General features: G+C 34.9%; 1 protein-coding gene across 1 annotated transcript; it reads right to left on the bottom strand.

Annotated features, from left to right (window-relative positions):
- Window positions 1–5,403: 5,403 nt before the first annotated feature.
- Window positions 5,404–7,111, bottom strand: LOC132181012 (protodermal factor 1). Its single transcript, XM_059594050.1, has 3 exons — window positions 6,901–7,111; window positions 6,264–6,795; window positions 5,404–5,924 (listed from the first exon to the last, which is right to left on the bottom strand). The coding sequence occupies exons 1-3, from the start codon at window positions 7,046–7,048 to the stop codon at window positions 5,594–5,596; spliced, it is 1,011 nt and encodes a 336-aa protein (XP_059450033.1). The 5' UTR covers window positions 7,049–7,111; the 3' UTR covers window positions 5,404–5,593.
- Between the last annotated feature and the right edge of the window lie 5,075 nt (window positions 7,112–12,186).

The raw sequence follows: 12,186 nt of genomic DNA on the forward strand, positions 1-12,186 counted from the left end.
TCTAACCAACTACCTCATTAAGAGGTGTCTTGCTGGAACATCCTGTCAACACCCAATAACTCGTCGCTTCTCAAAATAGGAATGATCGGAGATAGCCATCTAAGGTAATTATTAGCATCAACAAGTTTGATGGGCATTTATTATGTGAGGCTAGGGAGAGTGAAAGTGTTTGCTGTCACGGTGCTAGAAGATGCCATGAAGTATTAAAGAAGAAGAAGAAGAGAGAGATAAAAGGGAGGATCGAATGGGTGTGAGCCTATAAGGGCTCTCATACCATGAAAGAATTTGATATGAGGGAGATATTATTTGATAATTTTCATTGAACAATTTACAGCAATATATACAGTCCATAGAGGTTGATTTACATCATAAAGAATTTTAAAAACATAATAAGTCTAACTAAGCAATTTCCTTTTGAGAGTTAGTTTCCTATTGGAGTCATGATCTAGTTTCCTTGTGAAGCTTAAGATGCCTTTCCTGGAGCCCGAGATGCCTATCCTACAAGTTTACCCTTTTTATATAATCTGATGTAGTGTATTCTTTCCTTGTATGTTTAGCTGCACAATATTCCTTAATTGAATTGGCCAACACTTTCCCACTGTGGTTTATTGCCTTAGCTGTCCACTAACAATTTGTAGCTTGATTGTCGCGATCCACATTATTTGCAAGTTACCCACATAATCTGCAACTTGAGTCTCGCCTTATGTAACACCAACTTTGGTTGGAATGCCAATTGTAGAATGGTGTTTAACAATATGTAGTATTGCGAAGAAGTACTATTCTCTTGATTTTTCTAAGTAAGAGAAAATTAATTTGAGATTTCAGTTGATGCATTTTAAAGTTGATGTGCTTAATTATAGTGACCAAAATAATTAAATAGGCCTAGATAGCTTGGTTAGAAGGTTAATTGGACTTTGGGTCACTAGGAACAGTTGGAGGGTACTTTTGGGAATTTTGAGACTCTGGCCGAATGCTCGTGTGGGGACCACTCAAGCGCTCGCCTGCAAATAGTACATGAACGCTTGTGTAGGGACCAGCCCGAGGGTACGTTGACTTTTGGTTGACCATTGGATATTACCCTAAAACCGCTAGGTAAACAATACATGAACGCTCAGCACTATAGTACCGAGTGCTCATTGCACTACAGGACTGCTCTTGCAGTGCTCACAGCTTTTCCACCCTATAAATACCTTTCTCTCACGCCCATACCAACCCATTATGCCTTCTGGAAAAACCCTGCTTGTGGGAAGGTAATCATCTCTCTCTAGTGTTTTTCTTAAGATGTTATGCTAGCCTTATGTGTTACAGTAGGTTAGTTGTTAGAAATCTAGTGGCATAGTTCTTAATCTTGTTATAAGCATTTCTTTTCCGTTAGGCTTATTCTTGTTGCATGAAGATGTTGTTTCGAGTTAGGCAGTGTTAGAAGACCCTTGTGTAGCCTCAGAACTAGTTTAGGACAACTTAGGAGAACATTGAACCAAATGAGGTTCTACTTAGACTCTCTGGTCGAATGCTAGGCCCAAAGCCTGAGCGCTCGCCAAGAAGCACTTCAAGGGAACACCATTTTGGCCCAACATTCTATAGCCCATGTTTTTATGTTCTAGGTTCGTTTTAGTTTGAAAGTAGGACTAATAGTAGGCTTTCCACAGACTTGGAGAACCCGGACCCTTTGGAGGAGTTTTTAGAGGACTTGTACGATCCAAGTGAGTACAAATTCATTACTTTTCCTGCATTGCATGACTATTTTGTGTACCAAACATAGATTTTACAACTCTCATAAAATACATTTTGTTGCATTAAACTCTACCATTTGTGAAAATGTGCTACTTAACAAGATAATGAGACAATGAGACTTGTAATAGCATGCATGTAAAATACGGACAAGACTAATTACATCACATGACATGGTATACCGGTACATACAGGATAACGGCTATGGGCTTACTATACATATTAACTTTATGGTCAAATGCATGTGTAAATGTGATATATGGGCCTTGGATCCAATGATTGTTTCGTAACAAGCGTAGCCTTAACGGGTGAGTTACTACAGGACGTACATCATTAGTAGCGTGAGCCACTCGAGGTCAGACTCGGTCAGGTTGATAGTGTGTGGACGGTAGCGTACAATGGTTGGGGCAATGGCATTGTATTACACATCCCTCAGGACAGTGCCAACCCTGCTGAGAAGGGGTAATATCTCAAGTAGACCATACAGTTGAACTATCATTGATTCACAAGAGATTATAGCATGTACTATACCTATATTGTATTCATGGATAACTGTCATACTTAAAATGTTGCATACTTTACCAAACAGAGTTCATCACTAAATGGCATAAGTACTATGTACATTTTTACTCACTAAGCCTTTAAATTTACCCATTTATTTTTTTTTCTCCTCTATTATGTATAATTACGCGGTTTAGCTAGCATAGAGGATGATGACTACAAACAGCTAGTTAGAAGTGGCCCAGGATTTGATTTGGGTCATTTTTGAGGACATGGACCCGGTTTGGCTCAAGTCCATGTGGGATAATGGAGGATCCACATGGGCGGAGATGATTGAGATTGTCATCATGCTAGCATTACTTAAACTTATGTGTTGATTTTGTTATCTTATTATGGGTTGTAATATATTTGATGATCGGTCTTTGACCAGTACATCTGAGAATCAATTTATGCTATGATGATTTATTGCTACTCCGGTTATTATGATGGTGGTATTTAGTTATTACTTTCTTATTCATGTGGTTGAAAGTCTTCCGATGTATTCTCTCTCTTAGGATAGGTTACAATCCTTGAGTCTTGTTCTGTGAGGGACAAGGCTACAAGGCAAACCATGGAGTCAATTACCAGTTAATTAATTTTCACGGGGCGTTGCATTAATCATTAGAAATTAAAAGAATTGTCTTCCATTGCAGAATTATGTTGAGGATTGATAGAGACAGAAAAATTGGAGATATACTATCTTATTGATATATCGATTCATCTTTCTTTTTTTTCTTTTTTTTTTTGACTCTTCCAGTGTCTAATGCACCAAACAAGCATTTTCAGTTATGAAAGTTGTTAAAACAAGACTTCATAATAAAATGGAAGATGAGTTTCTTGTAGATAATTTAGTTGTCTACATTAAAAGAGAAATTTTTGAAAGCTTTAACTTAGATTTGATACTTGATCATTATATTTCTTTAAGAAAGCGTAGGATGTAATTTTAGGTAATTTGCATTTTTCATTATTTTTGTACTAATGCCTACATGTTAACTAATATATCAATTTGACATATATTTATGAATTATGAAGTCAGATAGATATGTTTTTTGAGATACACAATTTGTGTTATAATTTTTAGTTTGAATTGTATTTGCCATACTTTTATATACTATAATAAAATATAATATATAAAGATAACAAAAAATATATTTTATTATTTCATTTTCGCCCCTATTGAGACAAATTCCTAGCTTCACCGCAGAGTGGGCCAATGTGATATATTATGAGTTTAGAAGTGTCCCTTAGGTGTCTCCTGTGAATATTCACCATTGTCAAAAGCATTAAGCAATCTCATAGCAAAAGAGCTGCCAGGTCCTGAGCTAGAAACCTTTCCATTAGCAATACATTTTGCTGAGAAGACCTCAGAGTTTCTGAATTTCCAATGCATGACTATAAACTAAATTTTATCCGTTAGAATATTGTTCCTCATATAACCGAATGATCCCTATCTCGATTTTAAGGATGTTTACCATCACTTTTCCAGAAGTCGTAGCATTTTGCTGCAGGCATGACACGTCAATGGGTGCGGTGGGAATCAAAACCCACCGTCTAAATATTCTAAGCAGGCCAAACAAGAGTGCTGCATTTGTGCCACGACAGCTGGTGGGAGTCAAAGTCAAAACCTACATTCTTTCGACACATAATAATACACTGCAAGGATAAGACTCTATCCAAACCAAAGGAGCATTTACTTTAGTTAATTTACAGATAATATTAATTTCGACACACCCATAAATGTTCTTTGGACACACCCATGGTTCGGCTCCCTTATGGTTGTCTAGATCAGATGGTTATTTATTGATCAGTTATTCTTCAGTTTTATATTTGGTTGATCAATTATCCGTTTGAAATTTATGAGCATTGTCGTGATACGCATGTGGTGATTTAAGTGTGTAATAACTAATAACACCAAGATTTAGTAATTAGTATATATGATGATAATGACACCCATCATCCTTTTATGGCGTAGCCTGAATCTTGTAGGACGACTAGCCTGAATCTTTTCTTTTGACACCTCTCACTCCAAGCTGTTCAGAAACTTAAATGGATAGCTAAATGGCTTCTAAAAGCTTTTATATACATATAATGTCACTTTGCCGCCATTGCTTCGAGTGACAGCTAATGATGGCTATGTGTCATTAAAAGAGAGTGTGGTAAAAAGTTTTGAAAAGAAAAAGAGGGAAAAAAAAAATTGATTAATGTTATATAAAGATAAAAAGAGTTTTTAATTTTTTTGTCAGATAAAAATGAAAAAATAAAATTGTTTAATAATGTAAAAAAAAAAAGTAACTTTATTTTTTCCCAAAAAATTAAAAAAAATTAAAAAAAATTGAAGTACCACATTTCTATATTTTAATTATTTCACCTTAATTGTGTAATTTAGTTATTTTTTACTTTTCAAAGCACCTATATATATTTCAAAATTATATGCATCAATCTAATAAGATATCATTTTTTTTTCTTTTTTTAATATTTGGTGAGTTACCATCACCCAGTTTTAGACTAAGATAAATAGTTAAATTCAACTACATTTTCACCCAAATTTACATCGAATAATTCAAATAACTCTTGACTAGTCAAATGTAAATGCAATAAGTTTTTAATTAAAATCTACCTATCATTCTGACACTTTTTAATGCACTTCATGTATACGACATCACAAGCTAGCTAGCAAAACTGACCAATGTTCCTATGCATAAAGACCGCATTATGTTTTTCATTAATTTAAAGTTGCCTGAGGCAGGCATAGTCATAGTCATATTTATGAAAAATAAATGTTTTCAACTTTTGATGAGAAACATGCGATCAGGGTTTTTTATTTTTTAAGCTACCTAAATAATTAAGTTATATATATATTCTCGAATTTTTATTTATTATATCTAACGGTTCAAACAAAAATAAAAGTTTGTGTGTTACTGATTTTAGTGTTTAACATGTCAAACGATCCATTTGCCGACGTAACACGCAAACTGTGCATTTATTAATTAGAATTGTTCAAAATAAAAATAAATAAATAAAAATAATAAAAAAGAAAAGAGAGAATCTCATATTTTAAAAAATCTGAAAAAATCCTAATTCGTACTTGACATGTAGTGCTGAAATAAATATATGAAAAAGGAAAAGTTCAAATTAACTAAACCATCAATTTATTTATAACTAAGAATAACATGAGATAAAGCATCGAAATTGCTAACATAGTATCCATCTTAATATGATATAATAAGATACTTAACAAAGACACAAAACCCTAATAAAACAACACACAATGCTAGATCTTAGAATATAAACTGATGATGATGATGAGAGGAACCAAATGCTTTCAGGGTCTCGGCTTGATTCGGCCCTCGTTGGCCAGCTTGAAGAGCTGAGCCTGAGCTGCTGCGGCCCTGTTGGAGCCGAGAGCCGACACAAAACTATCCCGGACTTGCTTTGTTGTGAAAGGAAACCTCTGGTTCACCATGGAGTTGAGCAATGAAGCTGTCCCTTCTCGGTAGAGTGCGCCGAGCCCGTCAGTGCGTGTGTTGGAAAGAGCTTGCTGCAAGCTCACGCTTGAGCCGAACCCTGGAACGCTTGTCACGCCGAATGCATTCCCCAAAGTTCCCCACCACCCCAGTAGACCCCATATTACTGCTGGGTGACTCCTCCAGTAACTACATACAAACAAAACAACATCAATGACAACAATGTTATGTATATATATTATATCCATATTGTGTCTTGTCAGTCACTGTTTACCGGGATATTGTAAGTGGCAAAATGGCATTGCTGTTTACGGTTTAACGAGAATTTTAAGAGAACAGTACCAAAAAAAAAAAAAAAAAAATTTTGGAGGTAAAATTTAATTTTATGGAGTTTATTTCAGATGATTCAGAACCCAAAGACTTCTAATGTACTTTTCTTATCGGCTTAAGTAAAGTAATGTTACTGTATTCATTCTATTTGTGAAAAAGAAAAAGAAGAAAACGAAAGAAAGGTGTATAGTAACTTACTTGCATGTACCAGGTGTATTAGGATCAAAGACAAATGGAGGTGAAGGTGGGGTGGGGGTTGTTGGTGGGCTTACGGTGACTGGTGTGGGGGGGCTACCACCTGAATAAGGTGGAGGGGAGTTGTAGTAACCACCAGGAGTTGATGGTGGAGTCTCATCATGATGTGGGGGAGTTCCACAATTTCCGTCTGAAGGGGTTGACGGTGGCGGGTTGTAGTAAGGAGTTGACGGTGGCGGGTCGTAGGAAGGGGTTGACGGTGGCGGGTTGTAGTAAGGAGTTGACGGTGGCGGGTCGTAGGAAGGGGTTGACGGTGGCGGGTTGTAGGAAGGGGTTGACGGCGTCGGGTTGTAGCTTCCGCTCCCACCATGAGAAGGCGGTGTGCCTCCATAGCCTCCCGAAGGGGGTGATGGTGTTGGGCCGTAGCTTCCGCCGTCCGAAGGGGGTGATGGTGTTGGGCCGTAGCTCCCTCCACCGTGACCAGAAGGCGGTGTCCCATAGCCACCATGTGATGGAGTGTGTCCATGGTGGCCACCTGTAATGATCAACACATGCAGTGTAGATTGTGGTAAGAAACAAAATAGCAAAAATATAATATGATCACTCTATAAACTGGGAGAAACCACAAGAAAAAAGAGACCTCTAGGGGGATGTGGTTCTGGAGAGTAGTAGTTTTTCTGGTCTTCAACGGCAGTTGACATGACATGGATCATCATGTTGTGAGAGAGCAATGCAGCAACAACACTACAAACGTAAAGAGAAGCTAATTTGCTTGGCACCCTCTCCATCTCTGAGAGCTTGCAAAACAAGATTGAAGGGGAGGAGGAAATATAGTAGGATGAGTGGTCTTGAGATTGCAGAGTGGGGTATATAAAGGGTGGACACAGTGAAGTAAATACAAGCAGGTGAAGGCGCATGGAGTTAGTTGATGTTTTGCAGGGAGCATTTACTCCATTTGCATTGCTACAATAATGCTTGGATTTAGTGCTCATAATCAACCTTTTCTAATACGTTCAACTATTCCCTTAGGATTTTGAAAATGATGTAATAATATATATTGTTTTGATTATTATTAAAGATGTTAGCTAGGTAGTAGCTAGGTAGGATCACTTCTTCAATTCCCTTAAGATTTTGATAGTGGGAAATAATATTAGGGAGAGGTTAGAATATAATTGGAACGTACAAAACATGTACATGTGAAAAATTAGGAAAGGGAAGTGATGATGATATTATAAGCTACTCTTGTCTCTTGGAGAGAAGATTTGAGCGTGTATAATTTATTAATTTATTAATTTATTAGCTGCTGCATGCTGTAAGGATCGGACCAGCCGCGTTCATGCTTTAGCCTTCACAAAATAATTCACTTTTCAGATAATAAATAATAATAATAATAACAATTTTAACATAAATGCTAAATGTATAAAAGTGCTTGACAGATGAAGTATAAGCTAATCTGAATGAGAAAGACTAAAAATTAGCTTTTTATTAGAAATAATCAAACTTGGAAACAAATAGGTGAGGCTACATTTTGAATAAAAATAGCCAGTATGGTTTTAAAAAAAAAAAAAAAAAAAAAAAAAAGAAGAAGATTTTATATGTCTTTTCTAATTTAATGAGCGATTTCATACCTTATATCGAACTTTCAAATCAACAAGTTGGTGAAGAAATTTAAATTTGTGAGTTCCCACAACTGATGAAAACCTCAATAAAACGAACAATATGGAAAATTGGCAACTACATAATATATGCAGGACTTCCATCATTGGCAATATGGAAATATATCTGGAAGATCAACATAGTCACGGGAAGTAAAGCAATATCTCTTCATAATAATAATAATAATAATAATAATATTATTATTCGGAGAAACTTTACTTATAAACCTCCTTGAGCTTTTTATTATTTTTGCAATCTCTCTTTCAAAATTACTCTCAATTTAGTATATTGAATTTTAAAAAATTTATAATCGCACCTTAAATCCTAACATATGGGTGAAAATTTTTCAAAATATCCCTGTGTATTTAAAAAAAAAAAAAAAATTGTAACTTAAAGATGATTTTATAATTTCATAAAGTTTATAGGGTATAATAGTCATTTTATCATTTGACCATCTAATTTAACCTCAAAACCTAACCGAATATGGATGAAATTACAAATTTTTTAGAGTTTGATACACTATATTAGAAATTTTTGAACTTTTTGATAAAAAGTTGAGAAAATTTAGTGAAGTTCCCTTATTTTTATCATCATATTTTGGGTGCTTCCACTTCCTTAATGCAATGCATGAGCTATTTATGTAAGCTACATGTTAAGCTGACAGCGCAAGCCCCTTGTCATGACATATGGTAGCAGCAGCCAAGTAAACAGCTAGCAAAGACCTTTCCTTCTCTCACAAGCTCTGTGCTTATCAGATTCTTTTTTGCACACCACAGAAATTTGAAGCTTCTTAAAATCTGAATAAAATAGGCAAGAAATATCTGAGAGCCAGTGGAGCCTCTTCCCTTTCCTTTAGGCATGGGCCAAAAGTCACTTCTCATTATTACTCATCTTCCCCTCAAGACTTTTTTCCCATTTTGATATATATATATATAGTTGCATGGGCCAGACCATCCATGCATGGAAACCTCATCCATACCATGTAACATGTTGTTCCTGCTGGAGCTCCCGACAGTTGTCCCTAGATTCTACCGTGATTTCCTGGACACTTGTCAACTTTGTTTACCCTCAAAAGCTTTAAAAGTTAATAAAATTTTGAGGAGAGAGTTGGGGACCCAAGACATTGAAAGAAGAAGTGGGAACTTAATTAGAGTGACAGAGAAGTAGGTGAAGAAACACAAAGATGTTAGGACAGAAGTAAAGAAAGACAGCACATGTGTGTCATTTTTTGGGTCTGTAAATTAATCACTCTCAAGGCTATAACCTCTCTCTTTGACCATTTCTTTTTGGCATGTTCTATTTTAACTCAAATTTATTGGGTTTGTAAGAGACAGCTTGGGCTGCATACACTTCTTTCTGAGCTGTCGATTAGGGAAGGTTACAGTAAATTTATGGCGAAGAAGGGGAAGGCTATCTAACAGGAAAGCTCTCATTAATATTGTTTGCTGAGAGTTTTTTTTTTTTCTTTTTTTGAATGACACATTTATGGTCACATGTTTGGAAACAGATGCTAGGTTATTTGGTTAGCTAGGAACTTAAGACCTACGGTTATTTTCATATTTGTTAGTTAGGAACTTTTAGTTACTATTTGTTTTTGTGTAAAATATTTTTTTGAAAATGTTTTTTATTTTTTTTTTTTATTTGAGTATTTAGTATAGTGTAAAATATTGATTAACTTGAAAATATTTATAGTTGACCAAAGAAAATAACCTTACTTATCAAAATTTTTTGAAACTTATCAAAAATAAATAAATAAATAACCTTCACGAGACATCTGCGTAAATCAATTTTCGCGGTTCTCTCAAACCCTCGGCCAAGTAATTATGAAAGGGCCCTTATGGGCCGGGCCTACCTGCGCGCCTAAGCATATCTTGGACTGTCCGAACACCTACCTGTGTAAGTGGGCTCTACAAAGGTTCTCTCACATTTGTCTGCCCAAATTACAAGTAATATGAGCAGTAAATTACACTGAATCTCAATTTCACTACCGAGGTTGTTCTATTATCACACACTTTCTTCCTTTGCATCTCATCTTTGTCGTATCTTTCTCTTACTTGTAGCCCCCTCACATTATATAAAAGAGTAATGTTAGAAACCACATTTTTATTTCATAATACTGACGTGGTAGTCTCAACTAACCCTTAATTTTTTTTTAGTTGTTATATATTAATATTTTTATGATGTAAATAAAAGTTAATATTATAAATTATTATGATTGAATAATACCGAGAGGATTATTGTGTCATTAGGTCAAATCCAATAGGAGTAATAATCATCTTGTGAAAGAACCTAGGGGAAAATAAAAACTAATTCAAATAGGCCTAAGACACTTTTTATTTCATCCTAGGATACTATTAATTATAATCAATTCCACTAAATAATTGTAATTGAACTCTAGTATTTTATTTTGATTAATAAAAACTCTCAATGAATTTTTATATTTGCATTTGACCCTCCATGAAATAATCATTAGTCGAATTAAAGTCATTAAAAACTATCACTTTAATTTACTACCTCTTAATCCTTGAATACCCAATTTAATCTCTTAATTATTCCTATAGTTATGAAATCTCATTTCATTTTAGTACTATGTGATTTTAGTAACTATTACGAAAATGATTCACCCGAGATTTTGAATCATCAATTGTCATTAAATTTATCTCAAAAGAATATATCATGTTCTTTTGTTTAAATCAAAGGATTATAGACTCCTTATTGATGAGTAGTGTTCCTACAATGCTACAAGTAATCACCCAATACACCGAGGTTTTGATCAAGAAATATCTTCACTCCTAAATGTATCAAAGTAACATTCACTTCACATTTGAGTTCAAATTTATCTCATGATTGAGATTCAGTGCTACAAGTAGTCGTGGGTCACTTTATTCATTTTAACATTAGTTATAAAGAATAACAACTCATGTAGTTCGTTCAATGTATTATATCCACACCAACATATTAATTAGAAATCTTCAGTTCAAATCATCAAGATAGATCATCATGATTGATATATTATAGTTTACCAAACATAATGCCCATGCCAATTCCGTTACTGACTACAAACTACAATGTATAAGTTACAAGATCTATGGTTTAAGATATTTGTGTGATAATATCATTAACACACCTTAAATCATATTCAACATAACTTATGGACTTACATGTATTAACAAAATATTAAATGCCTAGATGTAAATAGTTATATGCTCAATGTTCTTGAAATGATTCATCAAGTAAACAACTTTATTTAATTAACTAGAATGTCATGCAACAAAAATTGACTTTTAGGGCATAAACCCAATGCATTCTTCCTATTTCATATTTTTAGGGACCTTCCTCCAATCAAGATAATTAATTAGGATATTGTTCTTATCCCTTACAAGGATGTCCCAAAACTTGTATTTGTCTCCCCCCCACCCCCAAGTTGGTTCATGTTGTTCAATTTTAGATCAACTCTTACTCCAGGTGGGAGGTTCCAAATATCATGCAACCGGTTTAATCCACGCTTTTCTCTTGTTCCGTTGGAATTTATAGAAAATAAAATTGATGTAGTCAAAACATATATAGACAATAATATGTTGCATGCACTTATCAACAATGGTGACCTCCATAACAAACTCTCATTTATAATATGCTACTCATATCAACAACAGTGACCTCCATAAGAAAAGTGAGACTCTTATTTAACCCCCTCCCCCTTGTCTCAGCAGTGAGGGTGGCTACAGCAACCCTAGCTCGCGAATGGGGAATGGTTGTGATGTCCCCTTGGCAAAGGGGAATGACTATGATGGCCTTTTTGTGAAGGGGAGTGACTATGGTAACCCTTCAGCATAAGGGTTAGGCTATGAATAGTCCATAGTAGTACTACTTTTTTGCGCTAGGGTAATTTGTACCTATACAACTCAAACAATGTGTCAAAAGTATAACAAAAATATGCAATAAACATATAAAATAACCACCAAAAAAAAAAAAAAGTACTAATTAGTTACATCAACCAATCATATGTTAGGAATAATTTCATTTTTCAATCCTTCTAGGGTATCAATTGTTATTCATTTTGTGTCATTTTGAGCCCACACAACACTATCAATGGCACCATCAAGTTCCCCCATGATATTGAGGTTGAACGGCTCATTGTCACAATAGTCAGCCACATCATTGTCATTCACTTCCCTATGACTAACGTCAACACGTTTCTAATTTTTAACTTGAAACGACATTCCAGTTTCGATTTCTTTCATCGGCAACATAATATACTTGGGATATTTGG

This window comes from Corylus avellana, chromosome ca5 (genome assembly GCF_901000735.1).
Source record: "Corylus avellana chromosome ca5, CavTom2PMs-1.0".
Lineage (NCBI taxonomy): Eukaryota > Viridiplantae > Streptophyta > Magnoliopsida > Fagales > Betulaceae > Corylus > Corylus avellana.

Bases quoted from the DNA above. Each gene is read 5' to 3' on its own strand.
- LOC132181012 (XM_059594050.1), bottom strand. From the start codon at position 7,048: ATGGAGAGGGTGCCAAGCAAATTAGCTTCTCTTTACGTTTGTAGTGTT. The intron at 6,796-6,900 runs GTCTCTTTTTTC...TGATCATTACAG, and splicing joins AGAACCACATCCCCCTAGAG to GTGGCCACCATGGACACACT. The intron at 5,925-6,263 runs GTAAGTTACTAT...GTTTGTATGTAG, and splicing joins AATACACCTGGTACATGCAA to TTACTGGAGGAGTCACCCAG.